Genomic DNA, 21,222 nt, shown 5'->3' on the forward strand with positions numbered 1-21,222 from the left:
TTGCTTAATTATCACAGACGTATTCCTTTTGATGGCGCGTTTGTTTTACACTTATCAGTTGAGTCAACCCAACCTTTTTCTGGGATATCATAAGTGCCGAACCAGCTTTCATCCAAGTACATAATTGGCCTTTGTTGTTCTCTGTTAATCCTATTTTTTTTAGATATTCCAGTCGCCATTTCCGAATTCTTAAAGATTCCATTAGAACTTGCCTTTTGACATTTTTTTTTAAATCTAAAACCCATGTGTTGAATACACTTCCATAAGGTAGTTCTGCCACATTTAACACCGGTTTCATCTTTTTCAAGCCTCCTAATTAAGATATCTAATGTAGACAAGCTTTGTTCCTCCTTAACTGGTAAATTTTACGCCGTATTATATCTTGATCACTTTCATCTACACTCGAGAAAATGTCAGCATCGCTTCGTTTTTTCCTAGCTAAATATGCATGCTTGCTGGCACCACGTCTAATGAGAGTTAAATAAACATTGTTTATAACTTCCTTTGAATCAATAGAATAGTGTTTTCTACATTTGGGCGGGAGCATCTCCTGAGATACACTAGACTCGCACATATTTTGCATAATTCGCACACGATTCAACACACGCTGTATTACACACGAAATAAGAATGACACTCGTTCGAAGTGTTTTCGGAGCGCGAGCATTGAAGATGCCAAGTGAGATTTTGACGAAACATCTGCAGGATTCCAGTCGGAGTTCAACAAGCGAACGGATGATATCCCGGAATATAGTGTCATCATATATATATATATATATATATATATATATATATATATATATATATATATATATATATATATATATATATATATATATATATATATATATATATATATATATATATATATATATATATATATATATATATATATATATATATATATATATATATATATGATGACACTATATTCCGGGATATCATCCGTTCGCTCGTTGAACTCCGACTGGAATCCTGCTTCCGACTGGAATCCTGCAGACGTTTCGCCAAAATCTCACTTGGCATCTTCAATGCTCGCGCTCCGAAAACACTTCGAACACTGTGTTCGAAGTGTTTTCGGAGCGCGAGCATTGAAGATGCCAAGTGAGATTTTGGCGAAACGTCTGCAGGATTCCAGTCGGAAGCAGGATTCCAGTCGGAGTTCAACGAGCGAACGGATGATATCCCGGAATATAGTGTCATCACATTTTTCCATCCGTGAATCAATACGTGAGAATATATATATATATATATATATATATATATATATATATATATATATATATATATATATATATATATATATATATATATATATATATATATATATATATATATATATATATATATATACATATATACATATATATATATATATATATATATATATATATATATATATATATATATATATATATATATATATGTATATATCTATATATATATATATATATATATATATATATATATATATATATGTATATATCTATATATATATATATATATATATATATATATATATATATATATATATATATATATATATATATATATATATATATATATATATATTGTGTGTACTATCACCAAAAAACATATAAATAATATATATATATATATATATATATATATATATATATATATATATATATATATATTATTTATATGTTTTTTGGTGATAGTACACACAATAAGAAACATGTGCATTTGTGTATACGTTTAAACATGTTGTTTTTGTACAATTCCATGGCACAGACTAGCAAAACCACCCCATTTTTTTGTAGGACATTTATTAATTTGGATAAAGAATATGCTAATTTATTATTCAGTTTCAGTGTCCTACATGTAGTAATGAGAAACGTGTTATTCTAGAAACGACAATTGTTCAATGTGGGACCGAAAAAATGGCCCTCACTTTCATGGACCCATTTTTTTTGTAAGACAAATGTTATTTCAAATATTTATAAAATAATCTCTGATATTTGTTATAAAAATTAACGTATATTATTACATTTTTTTCATATACAAAAACACCTGTTTCACACCTGCGCATTCTTTTAGGCCTCAATCAACTTTTTTGCAGACAAAAATTTTGTAGGTCTTGCTAAAACAAAGTTGCTCACGAAAAATTAATGTTATATAAATCGTTTTAAGAAAAGAAAAAAATTCTATTTGTGTCTTTACTTTATTTTGAATGTCTCTAAATTTTGAAGTGTAATGTGATTTGTGGTTATTATTTAAAAATTTTCTAGTCGTTACAATATATTTTTCAGAAAACATTCCGTATTCATTTACTTTTTCTTACGCATATACTACTGCAAGGACATACAACTTACTTGAGTGTGGGGATACGGTTATATTTATATTATCAATTATTTATATAACCACCATCCATTATAATTACTTAGCTAACAAAATCCATCCGAAATGTGAATATTTAACGAAGAAACATCATCAAGGAACAATAATAACAATAAATAGCACCTATTATATGTGAAAATTGGTAAGTAAATTTGCTTGAAATAGTGATGGAATTGCCGACCTAGGCCATTTTTCAAAGCTATAAGAATAAATACACCCCGTCGTCTAACACAGTAGTACGCCGCTGGTTTAGAGCGCTCTGGATTTTCGAACAAAGATTGTAATTTGGATCCAACAACGGGAGGAGGGTGGATGAACTCTAGAAATTCTCGTGGGATTAATGAAGCGGGGAAATGGCGCTGGTCAGTCTTTTGTTTTATCTCGAGGCTATGTTTTTTGAAGACGCTCAAAGTTTGTAAGATAATAAATATATTAGGGAACATTGAGGAAACATATTCCCCATTGCATTTGCTGACTTTGCGAATGCAAGGCAGATTTATAGCAGACGTAGAGCAATAAAATTTGATTTTCGATCATATCTTTTTTTTGGCAAAAATGCAGCGCAGTTTTGATTATCGTGCTGCCATGTAAATGTGTTTCACGCCTTATGTTTCACTGCACTGCAATTAATACTAATTCTAGCGAATGGTAGTAGCGAAGTATCGTGCAAGCCGTTTAGCTGATAGCTTGTTTCTTGACTAACACGGCAAAAAAAATGTAACCTGGGTCACTCTGACCCTTTAATTTAAATTATGTCGATGTATTAAATACGTCGAAAAAATTGCCACTGTACTCTGTTATCTATTTTTAGCTTGTTTATAGGCATATGGTGGGTATTCCCTTATAGCTTTTTCAAAAAAAAAAATGACACTTTAGATTATGTGTTTTTGAGTGTGTAGTTTATTATTATCTGTTTTCTACTTTCTACTCTAAAATATTCAACTGTGCATTAATCAGGGGTACTCAAAGTTAAAGAGACAAATGCTGGACAAACACTGCTGGTATTTTGAAAATTGTTGGTTCTGGTGACTGTGCATAACAAATAAATAAATAAAAGTTTGGTATCTCGTTATTTTTCTGAATAAACCAAGCTTAAAAAAAATTGCTATGGACCCAACAACGCCTGTCTCTTCAATCTTCAAATAAACGTTGAGTTCGGCCGTACACAACATAGTAGGCTTAATTTTTTTGACGCCATTCTTAGCATCGGCTTATCCTTTTACAAATACCCTGAAAATTTCAACATTTCAGCTTCTATAATTGTGGCTTTTCAAAAATGGACATTTTCCTTTTTCACCCTATATCTACGGGTAAGGATATCTACTAAAATTTAAACAAAGTTAGATTATTTTTGGCTCTACCTCTCAAGGTTGTACACCATCTAATCCTGGACACCGTATATAAACAATTACTTTGTGAAATCGTTCGTAGTAGACAACACGTTGATAAACTTCTCCAGACTAAAGTGTTAATTATAAAACTTGTTACGTAATCTATGTTCTATTTATTAATTCTAAATTTCAGATTTGTGTATTTGCTTATTTTCGTAATGTACACACATTAAAATTCTATTACTATTTCTATACAACACTTGGAAAAAGATTTTCATGAAAATTTTACAAACTAGTTAACCAAAAAAGAAACGGAACAGGAAGTTAAAGTATGAGAGGAAAGTAACTGAGTTTATGAGGTGAAGGTAGTCTTAAAGGGTAAAGTCACAGAGACCAATCACCATCAAGATGGTTAGATAAAGTAGGAAAAAATACAGGTCATCAATTCCAATCAAATCTTCTAGAGACAGAAGATCGTCAATGGAATACCAAAATCACCTGTTGCACATTGCGCTAATATCATGATTCTTCAGACAAGAGGAAACGACGACGAGGAAGAATTTAAACACCAGATAACTTTTTTGGATGTTTTCTATTCTTTTTATATATTTCCAATACTTTGGATACTCTCATTATAAATCTTAAGTTTCGATACGATTTATTAAAAGTCTGAGGCGCAAATTAAAGTGAACTTGTGTAGATTGAAAAAGTCTTTATTATTATACATTATTATTATATATATTTTTATACATTTTTATACACTCCATTTCGCGCAACCTTTGCTAGCGGATTTATTAATATTTTATATAAATCCCAGCAATTTGCACCAAATTGTTTAAGTCAAATTCTTTATTAGAAGTGATTGTTAATGGAGTTGTTAAAATAATGCACATAATTATTTTATGTAGCACATGTTCTATATCAGTATATCTATAATTTAGAAAAAGGCTTCTGTCGGCAAGACTTCGGTCTAATCGAATCATTGCGACTTTTCGCATAACACTCGTAGAACATGTCACCCAGGAAACAAATTGATATGGCCTTAGAAATAAGGCCCATATTAGGCGATCTTTGACTGCTTGAAGTATGATAGGCCATTGTTTTTATTTTAGGTTAATTCCAGAAACAGAAATTTCTAATGTTTCTATTACTGGGTCGTGGGACTGCTCCGTGTCTTTTGTGTAGCAGACCAGTTTTTTACCAGTCGTTTTATTTATGTTTTTGCATTTGTATTCTTGTCCTTTGCCATATACCCGACGTTACTTCCGCGTTTTGCTGACGCGAACTAAGCTATTAGCTAAATGCAAATTCGAAATAGTTCCCATAATATAATTTTCGCATATAATTATCGATTATTTCGCTATCGGTTCTGTAGAAATCATCTATAGATTCGTGATATTTATTCCTGGGTGGTCACTCGTATAAATACCTTGACAAAATTAAGAAATTGATACGGCAGCCGATACGGCAATAAAAGATTATTACGTGACAACTTTGACATTATTAAAGCCGCGCGTTTCTGGGGACCACCTAGCATATGTGAGTTGACTATTGACGTTTTCTTTCGAAACAAATGGCGTATTGTGGCCGTTGTTGATATTAAAACATTTCCTGCGCTTTTTGTGAAGAAACTCTTCAACTCATTCATTTTTATGTTTTCAATTTCTGATGCGGTATTTTTCAAGTCCGATGTAAAATACCAACGCTGGCTCTATCTATTCTTTTTTTTTATTTATTTGGATTATATATTATTACTGCAATTAACTTTAAAAAAGCGTATTGCGAAAACTGGAACCTGAGTTTATAATGCAACGTTCACGACAAGCGTTTCCCTAAGCAACCAATGATATAAACTGGATTAGATACAGTTTATATCAGTGTATCCGTATAAATATCGGAAGAGTTTTGATTTTGATTTTGAAATATTTAATCTACTTTTGATAAACCTCTTTGGTCATATGTGGCTTAAATTTAACTTTCTAACGAAACAGTTGTATACAGACTCAGATAAGGTTCCATGCTATGTATTGAAAAGGTGTATGTTTCGGTTTTTAGTAAAACCTTCGAAATACATACTCAAAACCGCGCTGTCGAAGTGATGTGTAAGGATAAGAATATTATAAGGGGTGTTTTTTTTTCGATGTATAGAACTTTAAGTTGCAATAAAACAACGATGGATTATTCGATTGACATGAATTTTATTTATCCGAAAGATAATCTTGTGGCATTACATTTTAAATATGATTTCTGGCATATGACCGCCACAGCTGGCGCGGATGTAGTCCAATCTGGACATCCAATTTTAGATGACTTTTTCCAACATTTGGGGCGTATATCGGCAATAACACGGCGAATGTCTTCCAAATGGTCAAGCGTTTGTGGCTTATCCGCATAGACCAATGACTTTACGTAGCCCCACAGAAAGTAGTCTAGCGGTGTTAAATCACAAGATCTTGGAGGCCAATTCACAGGTCCAAAACATGAAATTAGGCGGTCAACAAACGTGTCTTTCAATAAATCGTTTGTGGCACGAGCTGTGTGACATGTTGCGCCGTCTTGTTGAAACCACATCTCTTGGACATCATGGCTATTCAATTCAGGAATGAAAGAGTTAGTAATCATAGATCTATACTGATCACCATTGACTGTAACGTTCTGGCCATCATCGGTTTTGAAGAAGTACGGACCAATGATTCCACCAGTCAATAAAGCGCACCAAACAGTCAGTTTTTCTGGATGTAACGGTGTTTCGACATACACTTGAGGATTAGCTTCGCTCCAAATGCGGCAGTTTTGTTTGTTGACGTAGCCATTCAACCAGGAGTGCGCTTCATCGCTAAGCAAAATTCGCTTATGAAAATCGGGAACAACGGCAATCTTGTTTTGGGCCCATTCGACGAATCTACGCCTTACTTGATGATCGTTTGGCTTTAATTCTTGCACGAGTTGGATTTTGTAAGCAGTAAACCAAGATCCTTCCGCAAAATCTGTGGATGGACACAGATCCAATTCCTGTGGTCGATGGCGGATGGACTTATTCGGGTCTTCCTCAATGATACGCTCTACAACAGCAATAGCTTCTTCTGTACGCACCGTGCGGCGTCTCTGGGGATGCGAGTTATCAATAAAAGTAAACGTGGTGCGAAAACGTTCTATGGTTAATCGAATTAACTGCTCTGATGGACGATTTTATCGACGATAAAATGGACGCAGTCCGCGATACGTATTCCGCACAGAACCATTATTTTCGAAATAAAATTGCACTATTTGTAAGCGTTGTTCAGGCGTGAGTCTGTTCATGATGAATTGCCAAACCAAACTGAGAATAAATTACTTGACAGCTGTTAAATCGGTCGCCATCTTGAATAGTAATGCCAACTTAAATTTCTATACATCGAAAAGAAACGAATTAGGATTGTTAGAATCTTATATTACAAAAATGGCAGCAATTTGATTCTTTGCTAAATATTTGCAATTAAAAATTAGTAAAGAAGTAAACAATTAAAGATAAGTTTGAATCGTGGTAGTGCCAATTTTACAATGAAATTAGCATTATCGCCGGTATTTCTTTCTACTTTTGCGACAAAAAAAAAACAGTAATAGTAATAACGTTTATTCAAAACAGACAATTCTTATCAAATAGCACAAGATTCAAATCCAAGCAAGCATAACAACGAATACGAGAAAGAAAATTCTATTAAATAAAAGTTCTTAAATCACAAAAGCTTTAAATGTTTGTGCATGATGCCCATGTTCATGAAATTATATATTCACAAGTCACGAGCAGAGTTTTGGTTAGCCTTTTAGATAAATAAATTTTGAGAGGATTCCATTAAATTTTTACCTTAATGCTAACTTCCTGTGCGTAATAAAAATTAGTCGGGCATTTTTGACTGTTTCCGAATTTGAACTCATTTTTATTCTTGTAAAAGAACTCTCGCTACTATTTAAAGTAAATAGACCCATTTCAACGCAAGGAATTACTAATTGATAGCGACTGAACGGAAACGCGAGCTTTTTTTGCCACGATAATTAAAAACGATATTAATAAACCCGTTAACCTATAAACTCCGTAAACGGTCATTACTCTTATTAAATTATTGTGTATTTATTACTATTGTTCCGTAGAGGTATGCACGGCCCCGCCGAATGATTTATGGAAACGCAAAACGCAGTAAATACGTATAGTAATAATTAAGTACTCATTCTAAAAAAGCGCGAGCTTTTGAGCGATTAATCATTGGCGTTACAGGGTGGCCCTCTAGATGCGGTCGGAGATAAATTCGAATTCGATTTTTGAATACGGAATAGTGCGGAATCAGCCTAGAGGTGGCCTCATTTATGGGCCGGTTTACCGCTGACGGTTTTTCCGCCTATAAAAATAACCGTTTTTATTATAAACATTTCGTGACGCGGATAATTTGTCGTTTAATTAGTAATTTTTTTTATTAGCTAAGCAAACTATTATGCCAAATTTCGGTTGAGGAGTATTGATTACTTAACAGAACAATGAAGGTTTTTATTTTGACATTAACAGCATATTTCGCAACAAAATTGATAAACACCATTTTAGTCACAGAGCAAGTGCTTAATATATTAGTGACTGAAGAAGTTTATCAATGCACGACGATTAGTTTTTGCAAGATAGTAGGTTAGGATATATTCGCTGAATAAGGTGGGTCAAAATATCAATGACTAAAATTTCCTGAGACCATCAGAGCGCTCCCAAGCCCGTGTCTAAAGTACTGGTAATGTCCGAAGCGGTTTGTAGCAGTGACTAATGAAGTTGACGTGTTAAAGTGATAGATGAGCTGAACCTAACAAAAATCTATGCACATGACAACCATTTTGCCGTTGTAAAGGACTTTTATCTTGGCACCCGCCAAATATGGGTACCTAAACATGTTTTCATTAAAAATATGATATTAGAGCAATTTAGAAACATACTTTAGCTTATAAAATCTATATTTTTTGTTTATTTGACTTAGAGTGACCAAAAAGATTCCTGTGTTTTGGAAAACATTGATTATTTACACCTGATAACCGGAATAATAATAATGAATAATAATAAAACAATACCGTCTCTTTATTCATTTATCTATATATTTCTATGTTTCGCTAACTTCAGCAAAAACGCACAAAAATATAGTATGTACGATTCCAACCAGCATTTAAATTAATATATGGCGAGTCATTATAATAATTCAAGAGCTAGCTCTGTGGCGGGAAAAATTCCATTTTTTCATCGAACAGCAGAACTGGCGCCGCATTTTCACCATTTAGTAGTTAGTGCTTTATAGTAGTTAGCTAAATTGCCTTAGTAAATCAGTAACATTAAAAAAAAACAATTTAAAATATCAACAGTGGATGAAATTGAGTTATTTATAAATTTTGCTACCCAGTTAGTACTTAATCAAATTGGACTGAAAGAATGTTTATCTCTTTTTACAAAAATAACTGGAACATTTTATTTGCATTTGCTAACATATAGCTGACAAATAATGGTCATAGAGAAAACGTATTTTTTTAAATTTCTTCAACCACTTATATATTAAACCATTAAAATTTTTGATTGCAATCGTTGCTTAGCTGTATTTTAACGTTGTTTGCAAGAATGAAGAAAAAAGATAGAGAAATGATGAAAAGAATAAAAGACTATAGATTAAATTAGATTAGACGAAGATATATCACATGAGTTGTTGATGATGGACTAGAAGAAGACACTTGGGGTGTGGCGAAAAATATAATATTATTATGTTAAGACAGCGAAAATAGTTTAAAATATTTGTGGGCTATGTGGCAAAAAAATCGATTTGTTTAAGTATGCGGAAACGTGGGTCCAGGTGGTGAGTTTTTTCTCTTATTTCAGTAGTGATGACTATCCCTTGTTTTATTTTCGGTAGAATTTCCTGTTTGTCTTATTCCTATGCCAAATTTGATAAATGAAGTGAACAAATAATTAATAACTACGACGAACTCCGTAATATATCAGATCGAACCCACAAGGAGCCTTGAAATGAATATAATGCATGATAATTTTAATACCCGTGTGACATTGTAGAATTTACAGAGAGCGATTACTATTCATACCGGTACAACAATATTTCAATAAGAATGAAATCACGGATTTGGTATTAAGGTAAATGATATAATTGTGAAAGTTACCGTATATGCATTGTTGCATTAAATATGACAGCTCAAGTTGAGCTAGACTCGGGCAAATGTTACCTATGGGTTCAGCAATCTTATTAGTTCCTAATTATATGGCGTTCACACCCTGTAGGTATACTCATTTAGTCAGACATAGAGTCTCTTAGCGTTTGTTTTGTAATGTGACAGTAAATATTATTGAGAGGCCATAAATTAAGATTTAACTGCTGCGCTGAACTTTTTTCCATATTATTAACTCCTTTTGTGTCTGGCAAATACCACTATAAAATGCACATACCTGAGACGCATTTGCATGCCTACCTTAATTCTTAGTCTCATGACTGGAGAAACTAAACTGAAATTGGAAGTTACGAATGAACAATAACGGACAAAATAGGCAAACCAACAAGATAATGATAATAATTAATATATTAATTACAAATACTAATATTGTCTTTATTTCTTCAAGCAATGACAATATTTTCAGATATGGTTTGTTCATAGATATAAGAAAATGACCAATTGCTTTTGAATGGGATTATCCAATTCAACATACAATGCAACAAGATTATTACCTAAAGTTTCGGAATTTAAATTCAGGTAAAATTATGGTCCGTAATAGAAAATAATTTTATACCTACCTGTGTTTAATATTCTTTGGTTTGGTATACTACTTACAGCTTACTTACAGCGTGTGTTGACTCGTGTGCGAATATCTCAGAAGATGCTCCCGCCCAAACGTAGAAAACACTATTCTATTGAGACTAAGGAAGTTATGAAAGTGTATTCAACACATGGGTTTTAGATTTAAAACCAATGACAAAAGGCAAGTTTTAATAGAATCTTTTAGAATTCGGAAATGGCGACTGGAATATCTAGAAAAAATTAGGATTTACTGAGAACAACAAAGGCCAATTATTTACTTGGATGAAACCTGGTTCGACATTTATGAAACCCCGGAAAAGGGTTGGGTTGACTCAAAACAAACGCGCCATCAAAAAGAGGTAAAAGAATAACTATTTTGCATGGTGGCTCTAAAGATGGTTGGATTCCAAATGGGCTTTCTCTGTCTTCGAGAAATATTAAAGATTCTTCTCTGGATTACCATGAAGACACCACCGCTGATTTATTTGAAAGTTGATTTAAAAACAAACGTTCCAAACATCCCTCCTAATAGCGCCATTGAAATGGACAATGCAAGTTATGACAGTAGACAGTTGACTAAAACCCCTTCCTCATGTGACACAAAAGCAACAATCCAAAACTACATGTATAATAACGACATTTATTTTCACGAAGATTATACCAAATACCAATTAAGTGAGGTTCTACAAAGCTTGAACCTACAAAATGAATACGTCTGTGATAATTATGCAAAAAATCTAGGGCATAGAGTTTTAAGGCTTCTTTCTACCTTACCACTCTATAAATTTAATCCGATTGAGCATGTTTGGCACCAACTGAAAAAATGTTTTTCCCCGTGTTAACTTCAATGTCCTCAAACTTATAGAAACCGAAGTTTTTAACATCCCTACACAAAGTTGGGCAAATATATAGAAAAAGCAGAACAATCGTATATCCATATAGCGATACTGATATATTATGTGAATAATTTGAAGTAATTTAAGTAGGTAATAAAAATATTTTGTAATTTTATTTTAGATTTAAACTTAAATACCTACATAAATAAATAAATATTGTTTAGTATCTTTCCTAACAAAACCCCAAATTATTAAATTCTAAGCAAGTTACAGCTTGCCCGGGTCTTTCCTTAATTCGTATCAGTTAGTCAATTTCTTATATCTATGAACAGACGTTACATAATAATTTAGACACAACTTTTATTTAAAAATAAGTTTAACAAGGTTTTCGTTCGTTTCAGGTTACTCCCACGAACCAGAAAGCTCTAACTTACGACGAACAATCTTGGAAACCAGCACCCGAAGAAACGCCGCCTGAAAAAGAGAAAGATGGATCGAACCACTCGAGTTGCTCGCAGATTTCGAAAAAGAAAAAAGTAAAGAATTACTTTAAAAAATGTAAAAATGCCTTATCTAACAAACCGACAAGCATCGACTTACCATCGAGTACCGAAACAAGTTCAGAAAACGCTTGGTATGTAGATCCAAAGCTAGACAAACCCCTTCAGACCAGCGAAGTGAATGTAATCGAAGATATTTTCGAGGACGCTCTGGTCGTACCGCTCGACGGTAAAGTTACCTTAGAGATCGCAAACATAATTGAAGTGAAAAGTGCTGGAGTGTTTACAGAAGACGCCGCACCAAAAAATGACATAGCTGCGGGTGAAGCTGATAAAAGTGATGGACGCGGAGAAGAAGTCGGATCAGAAAGACCATCCTCTCCTTCCTTGAATGATGTTCAAGAACAGGTTGAGGATAAAAAGAGCAAAGCTTTTTTAGATGATGGTTCAAGTATTGACGCGGGCATTGGCAAACCGGATGCTGAGATATTGGTAAGTGTTTCTATATCAGATGACCGAAAGAGTCTCCTAGTGTAAGTTCTGGACAACTATTTTAGAAACATTTTGGCAAGTGCAGAACTGGCAGGTCAGTCTTGTTTTTAAAAACCTTGTTTTTATAAGATACTTACGTAACGTCTAGTATTTATGGGTTCAACGATGCACTTATTATTGTTTGATCATGAATCTTCTTCACTTCACTCATCAGCAACTTTTTGTTATGATCTTTTTGCCAGTTTTTCGAATTTCCATTAAAATTTGTATATATTGTTTTGTCAGTCAGGCTTGTTATCTTTTTTATGTGAGACATTGTTTCTTTTTAAACCAATTTCGATACTTGTGGCATAACAGTACAAAGTGCTTAAAATATCGTTGCGATAATCTGTTGGTGTTATTAAAATTGCCTTGCAGGAATGAATCAGTTATTTACAACTATCTATCTTAAATTATGTAGCAAACTAGAAAACTCCGAAGTTAAGTTTTGGATATTAATGGTCCGCAAGAAAATTTTATCTGGGTACTAATTGCTACAAGATGTGACTTTTCTAAATATATTGCTTACAACGAGGATCGTAAAAGGTCGTAAATGTCCTTTACAATTTTCTCTTTCCGTCAGTTCTTCTACTATAATGAAAGGTAACATGGTTGTATTTTTTCAGTATAACCTATAAATTTTCACTCAGCATTATTTGACTCTTCCACAAGGTTTTGTCGGATTTGGAGACATATGGAGTATTCTAAATTGTAATCGTACGCAAGAAATTAAGATTATATGCAAATACTTGATGTTTTTTCGCCGTTTTGTACTGTTGCTAATTATCACTGATCCCAACATTAGTGGTCAACAGTCATCAGTTGGACAATCATTTAACTGTAATTCCAAAATGGAAAAAAAGAAACTAAATAGTTGCATGAAATCAGATAGTAATGATTGATGGAGTGGATCACTATTTCTGGCCAAACGATGAAATGTACTGCCGAAAAATATGGACCATTTATCTGAAAAATTTTTCAGGTAACAGTTAGTAGCCACAGTTAATGACCCAATAAAGCTGTCCTCGTTCTTCACAATTTAAGTTGAATCGTGTCAGAACGATGTAATAGTAACTCTAGGACTGGTAAGATTGCGTTGCATCTGAAAGGAACATGTTTTTTAAATCTTCGCTGCATAGATTCAATATCGCAATATTGGATTAAAAAACACTTAATCAGCATTGTAATGATTCCATATTTGCAAATCTGATTACGGTCACCACTTCTTAAAATTTCGTCACTTTTACCGTAATCGCTTTGAAAGTGTCGAATCAGTTGAAACAGCATTTGGTGCTTTTGCGTTCAGATTCATAGTTTTAAAGTTTGAAGAAATTTATTGAAATGAGGTGGCTTTTACTTCAAAATCCATTAATCAAAATAAATAAGAAGTGAAAGTTATTTTTTTCACGAAATTATATATTTTTACATGACAATTGTTTCGACAACACCGTGTTTTTATCAAATGTGTTAAAGACACGGTGTTGTCGAAACAATTGTTATGTAAAAACATATAATTTCTTGAAAATCTGAACTTTTGGTTCTTATTTATTTTGAAGAAATTTAAAATGAAAGCTGTAAATGAGTATGGAAACGTTTATTAGTTTGGCATCTAGGACGGCCTCGCATAGAATCGACAAATTTTTGTAGTTTCTGCAGAAATTTGCATCAACCCCGATTTACCAAGAATGAGTCCCACTTGAGTGCATTCTAATACGTTGATCCAAGACATGTTTTATTTTCTAAACCATTCTTTCACTAACTTAGATTCGTGTTTCAAAACATTGTCCTATCGGCTATATATAAGACAGTTTTACGAATAAGTTAATTTAAGTAAATATATATGCAAAAATATAATATCTGTATCATTAATGCTTGTAGTAAGATAGAGCCTTTTAAATTTCCATACTTTAAGAGACGCAACTGATGTACATTTATATCGCATTTAAAACACGTGTGGAAACTTTTTATAATTTGCTTTCTCAATTACTCATTCTTGATTCTACAGCGTAAACTGCAACGGTAATATTGTATATACCTCTTTATATTGGATTCGGTCAATTTTATCTCGTTCTAGAATGATTAGTTCTGGCTCAGATCGAGAAATATACCCTACGAGAGTGTGTCTCTTAATGTGTGGAAACTAAAAGTCTTACTACCATACTTTTTTCCACCACTGTACAGGTACATACATTTTATTTAATTAATTTATCAGTACCATTTTTGTGTATGTCCAAAAATCATGCTAAGCAGCTACGGGAAAATTGATATAATCTACTGCTACGCCCGTCGCAGTTGTTTTTTATTCTAACGAATCCTGTAATAGTCAAGACCTGTGAAATCTTGTCAAGTGACGATTATCTTCATGCGCGTCGATTTTCGCGCTCTTGGGTATTGGCTCTGCCTCGCAAAACATGCTGCTGACGTCTTTAGGGCGCTGATTCGAAGCCATCAGCATACTAGAAAAAGACAACATTCAAAATTAACAAATTTCATATTCAGTAATTTGTGTGTTACTATTTCCGGCAGACTAAACAATGCATCTTATATTTCTTCTCCTCAAATAATAAAATTTTACTCAAAAATGTATATCCCATGGTCTAAAATCGTCGCGAATTTCCTAACAAAATTGAATAAAAACATAAATCACCTGCCGGAAATTTCGTCGTCGAGATGACCCGCGGCGAACGAAGAAACAGCGGGCACAAAGACACTAGAAAATGGCACAATTGATACACTAAATAATAATGATCATCGTGACTGAACCTACGCGATATATCACTTTTACTAACGATACGAGGAAATAAAACTCCATACTTGGATATACGTCGCTATAGAAGTTAATGATACATTACTCGTTATGCGTAAGATTACGAAGTAACGTTCACGAAAAAATAGAAGCGTATCAGATTGAGAACTGGGTTTCGTTTTGGAAATGTAGCAACGCTAGATTTAATCAAACACTTGTTAAACTATCCTATTTGTGTCCGTTTCGAAAAAAGCTGAAACAGATACGGCGCGGCGTTCACGTTTTATCTCGTTAGTGATGAAATTCAAAGTTGGATTTAATTAAATCTATGCGAAGTTCTCGATAATTTCCGTATGAGGCATTCCAAGCTGCGTTTCTTTTAAACAAAAACGGATAACTGTCATTTTTACTTCTTGGAATTATAGAACAAACCCATCAGCTCAGTTGTATGGTGTCGGGGGTAGAATGGCAAAAAAATAAAACCCCCAGCGATAATTGACAGAAAAATATGTATATAACAACATAATCAATATGGGTTATAAATAAAACATATTTTATAAGGAAAGCTCAAAACTGAATTTTTGTGGATTCTGGCGGTTGATGGTGTTTGGAAGTAACAATTGCAATTGAGTTCGGAAACTTGGAGGAAATATTCAACAAAAATTCGAAATCGCAATATTTCAAGCTTTTTACAAAACTTCTGGATTTCTCCTGCGTCGGTTTTTGCTTATTCGAAATTGCTGACGTTTCGCCAATCATCCTGTTGGCTTCTTCAGAGCTTGACAGTTTCCGTCAATTTTGACTAAGCAAAAACCGACGCAGGAGGAATCCAAAAGTTTTGTAAAAAGCATTACAGTAGCCTGTGGAAGTTCCTTTGAAAAATTAACAAGCCTGTCATTTTATCTAGTACATTTTTTTTATTTTCCGTGTATTTTATTGATTTAAACCGATATCGCAAAATAGAACAGATTGATTTAAGCAGAATCACAAATCCCCAAAAATTGCTACTCTTGTTTTAAGTGTGTGAGTTTTTCATTCTCCGCCCGAATACCGCACTTCTTATTTACAGAAAAGTGATACTGGATATCGCGATATGCATTTCTGCAGGTGACGTTCACTAAATTTTTGAAAACAGTATGGTACAAATTAAAAAAGTGAAAAAATGACATAAGTCAATGAAATAACATGTTTAATTTAAGTAACATAAATATATTTAACATTTTCGATAATATAAAATTATTAATAATAATCGGGAATTAAACAGTATACAACGCTAATTACAATGCATTTTTAAAATGCCCGCCGTTCATTTCTAAACATTTTCTTGTACATTTTAAAAAATAATATAGAACACGCCTATTTCTAATCATTTCGCAACTATTTTTTATTTTTTATCGCAGATCATTGATGTCTGTTATAGGCGTTTCATAGACCAAAGATTTTAAGGCCCCCAAAAAAGTTCATCGGGTTAAGGTCTGGTGAGCGAGGCGGCTAAGCTAGAGGTCCGCTCCGACCTATCCATCGATATTCAAATGCCTGATTCAAATACCTTCGTACAGCCAATGTAAAATGGGGTGGAGCGACATCTTGCATTAACCACATGTTTTATCTGCACTGCCAGGGTACCTCTTCCAGCAAAGGTGGTACTTTCTCTTTCAGAAATTGCAAACATATTTCCCCATTAAGCGATCCGTTAACGAAATGAGGTCCTATAAGATAATCTCCAATAATCCATGCCCATACATTTAAAGAAAACCAGCGCTGATGTTTTCATTCAATTTTTTGCAATGTTCAACTGATCCATATTTCGAAAATTTGCAATGCCATCACAAAATGACGTTTATGAATTACGGGTAACTTTGAAATTTTCCTAAGATTTAATTGCATAAAATTACTCTCAATTACTCATCACGCTCATACAGTACTTGAAGCCTTTGAACATGAAAGAGGCGAAGATCATTTTAATGCAAAACTTCCCAAACTGTAGAGCAAACACTCCTTTTCTGAGCAGCAAGTTTTCTCGTACTCGTTGACAGGTCAGCCTCCACATTTTGAAGTATTCCTTCTTATCTTGCAGCGGTTCTTTTATACCTTGATGTTCCTTTATTCATATTATCAGGATTCAATGATTCTCTTTCACCAAGGCTTCTGTGTATGTTGATGAATGTCTTAGCAGATGGAACGTTTCTGCGTAGCAAAAATGTGTATCGCGATATTCAGTATTTAAATATTCCTAATGGGCCATCATAGTAGCAGTTGGATAATAAGCTCTTTTAGTAAAAAGAAATTTTTAACTGATTGTGACAATTACTTTCTCAAATTTCATTTAGGTAAAATCACATTTACAGGTAAAATTCGAGGCGATAATAAAAAATCGATTTGTGGCTAAAGGATAGCACTTATCGACTTCAAACAAGAGTAACATTTTTTTAGGATTTGTGATTCTGCTTAAGGCAGCTGTTCTATTTTACAATGTCAGTGTAAATAAATAAAATTGAGAGAAAATAAAAAATTAACTAGGAAAAGTGCCCTCTAGTGACAGATTTCTAAAACCCTCTTAATTTGTAATGATAACTTTTACTAAATTAAGGTTTTGTGTAAAATACCAGCTTATTCCATCCAGAATTAAGGCCACTGCGAACTCGATTTCCGAACACCCTGTATTTATTGTTTTTTTTTTGTTTAGTTTTGGTTAGCCCAAACCTTCTTGTGAATTATCGTCCGAGAACGAATCGCCGACTCATCTATATACCATTTCATATTGGTGACTTGTGTTTGTTCGTTTTTTGTTTTTCTCTATTCGTGTTATTATTAAGATCTCTCTACGTCCTTCTTAATTCTCCTTCTCCTCAATCTTTTCCACCGTTTTTCTCATTTCTTGGGTTGGATCATTGATCCGACAAACTACTGGAGCTCGAAAGTTGAATGAATTAAATTTCAGAATTTCGTAAACCAAAATGCTTTAATAAAACTTTTGACACCTGTCTTTAACATTATGCGAACAAATTTTTTAAACGCGTGAAATTTTAATTTTTTTAATGTCTAGAATAGGACAGTATAGTGTCTGAAGACGTAACCACACTTCCCAATGTTCAAATTATGACATAACTTTCACTTTCGGAGGATCATGACGAACGGTTTAACTTTTAACCCGGGATTATTATTAGCATTTTAAGTTAGACACGAACGGAACAGAAAACAATTTACTTTAAATAACAATAGATTGCGAAATATCGAATGGAAAATCGTCGTTATATATTCAAAAGGACTTTTTACTATTTGGGGACACTTTCAGTCATTTCGGGGGGATACGTCGATAGATCTGTTTTTCCCACCCTACTTTTTTAGTAGTTCAAGTTTGGGATGTAGAAGACACTGTTATCACTGATTTGTAGTTGCAGAAAATTCTATTGAGAGATTTCTACCTATAAGCATTCTGAAACAAATCGGGTTTAGAATTATACTGCACAGTCATCATTATTCAGTACAACCATTCCGAGCAACATTATGTATATTCACAAAAAGGAAGGCCAGACAGTGAGAGAGTACAAATATTTGGATATCACGTTAAACGTGAATAAGTATTTACAAATATATGGAAAGTATTCTGCTCACACCTAGGATCAGATTGACCAGATGTTGTGTTCTCACTCTTTCTCTGTGAAATATTTTACGGAACGAACAGGCTTTCGAAATGGCACATACTTGAACGGAAAAAGTAACAAATACAGAGATATTAAAGCGAATGCAAAATGAAACAGAAAATGTCAAAAAAAGGACGCTTGCTGACTTGCGTCACGTGGAGAAAGGTATCACATGCTACAATGGAAAAAACTAAGACGGTGGTATCAGTGTACACCAACACAATTTTTTCGAGTAGCCGCCCCAAAAACGCGAATAGGCATGACCATGCAGATGAAGGGGAAAGGGCAATGAGCATCATCAAGCATCTCTCGATGCTAAATTAAGTAATATTGATACATATTTGCAACATCAACAGAGTTTACATTTGATATCGGAAAGAGATCTGACTGATCCAAATGTGTGAACAATTTCTTTTTCGGTATTTGAAAGCTCCCCGTTCCCTCCTTTGAAATGAGGTGGCTTTTACTTGGTGAAAATCCATTTAACAAAATAAATAAGAACTAAAAGTTCAGATTTTCAGGAAATTGTATATTTTCACATGATAGGTTCGACACATGTCTTTATCAAATGTAATATTTACAAACTACCTGCCGAAAAATGGCAATAAAACCTTAATTAATGTTGTGAGAATGTAAGTTCAATAAAGGAGAGGTATTTAAATTTAATTGATCGTTAAGCATTTGAATGTCTCATTTTGTTAATCTCTATTGTTGACTATTGTTTTTAAACGCTCTTTTATGTTCGTTAATGCGTTTCATGAAGGATCTACCTGTTTGTGCAATATAAATTTTAGGAAAAGATCCGCATTTCAACCTGTACAACTAACAACACAATCGGAAAATTTTTAAAAAACAATAAAACGAAATTTTCAAAATCTCAAAAATCAGGTCTTCTCCTAAAATTTATATTGGACAAACATGTAGATCCTTCAAGAAACGCATTAACGAACATAAAAGAGCGTTTAAAAATAATAGTCTAGATTCTAATTATCCTACACACTTAAACACAGAAAAACACAGTTTTGACAACAATTTTCATATTTTACCTACAGCCGCAAAAAATAGAAAATTAAATTTATTGAAAGCCATGGAGATTAACAAGCGAGATAATCAAATGTATTGCTTAACGATCAATTAGATTTATTGAACTTCAATTCTCACAACAACATTAATTATGGTTTTATTGTCATTTTTCAGTATAGTGGGTAGTTTGTAAATATTAGATTTGATAAAGACACGGTGTTGTCGAAACAATTGTCATGTGAAAATATATAATTTCCTCAGAATCTGAACCTTTAGGTCTTATTTATTCCGTTTCCTCCATTGTAGACTAGCTAGGGTTGCTACTGGTCAATTGATGTCGAGATATCATGTGATACCACATAGTTCCCAGAATGAAGCTTGAATCGAAATTTTCCAAAAAATTGTCACCTTCAGATTGAAATTAATCTGACGTTGTCCACTCAGTACTTTGGAGGACCGAAGTTAATAATACCAAAATAATAAACATTCGAGAGGAAGTAATGGCTATATGCATATAGTCAAAGTTAACAAGCGACGTTAAAACGCGATTTGAAAACCAACTTTTGATCGCGGGATGAGCTCAGTAGCCTCTCGCAGAGGATGATTTATATTACGGCTCGTAAAACCGGGACGTGATTTCGATTTTTAACCCCACGTCGTTAAATTAAAGATTTGCCACCCGTAGATACAAATGAGTGTCACTTAAGAGGTACTGGAAAACAAAGATGAGTTCCGGGAACTCGAATCTACTGAATTCGATTATATTTTATGGGCCTGCGAACAAAACTCGTTTTGTTTCCCATATATCTTGGCAAGTTACAGGATGTATATGTTACCAGCAATGGTAAAATCCGTCATTATAGAGAATTCCTAGGTAATAAAACAAAATTTCCAAACCTATATCCTCAAATTATATTAATTTACTAGGGAATTTATGGAATGCCGATGTGATAATAGGCAATTCACTAAATATATGTATTTTGTGTATATTTACAAGAAATTACTAGGATGTAAACCAACTATTCATTCAATCTGTGCTGAAACAAGACAATTCAAAGAGTGGTGAAGCCCATGGACTTCAGATGTTATGCTGAGATATAGTGACAAAAAATTTCCTCCAATATCTCTTGGTACAACATTCGAGATGCCAGTACTTAAAGTTGAGATCGCGACGAGACGTTACGTTTTGCGATTTGTCATGAATCAAAGAAATGATGCACTATATCAGATCTGTACTAAGTACAAAATATTTTTGAAAATTGAAGACATTCCTGATAATGAAATTACATTATGTTCAATACTGCAGTCAATCGGAACTGGTCAAGGATTTGTCAGATAAAAATTAACAGAAACAGAGATTATCTAATAGGAATTTTCCTCGCCCATACAATCTAAATTGAATGGAATGCCATCAGAAATAGACTGCAGATGTCAACATGACAAGTGGAATGAATAT

The 21,222-nt window shown here is 33.4% G+C and overlaps 1 protein-coding gene across 1 annotated transcript in view; it reads left to right on the top strand.

Moving 5' to 3' along the window:
* LOC132697828 (uncharacterized) overlaps positions 1-21,222 on the top strand; it is a 381,002-nt gene that overhangs the window by 41,158 nt on the left and 318,622 nt on the right. Inside the window, exon 2 of the mRNA XM_060663502.1 lies at positions 11,724-12,314. Within this exon, the coding sequence (XP_060519485.1) occupies positions 11,724-12,314 (591 nt within the window). The remainder of the gene's footprint in view (positions 1-11,723; positions 12,315-21,222) is intronic.

This window comes from Cylas formicarius, unplaced genomic scaffold (genome assembly GCF_029955315.1).
Source record: "Cylas formicarius isolate icCylForm1 unplaced genomic scaffold, icCylForm1.1 PGA_scaffold_2__14_contigs__length_35257938, whole genome shotgun sequence".
Taxonomy (NCBI): Eukaryota; Metazoa; Arthropoda; class Insecta; order Coleoptera; family Brentidae; genus Cylas; species Cylas formicarius.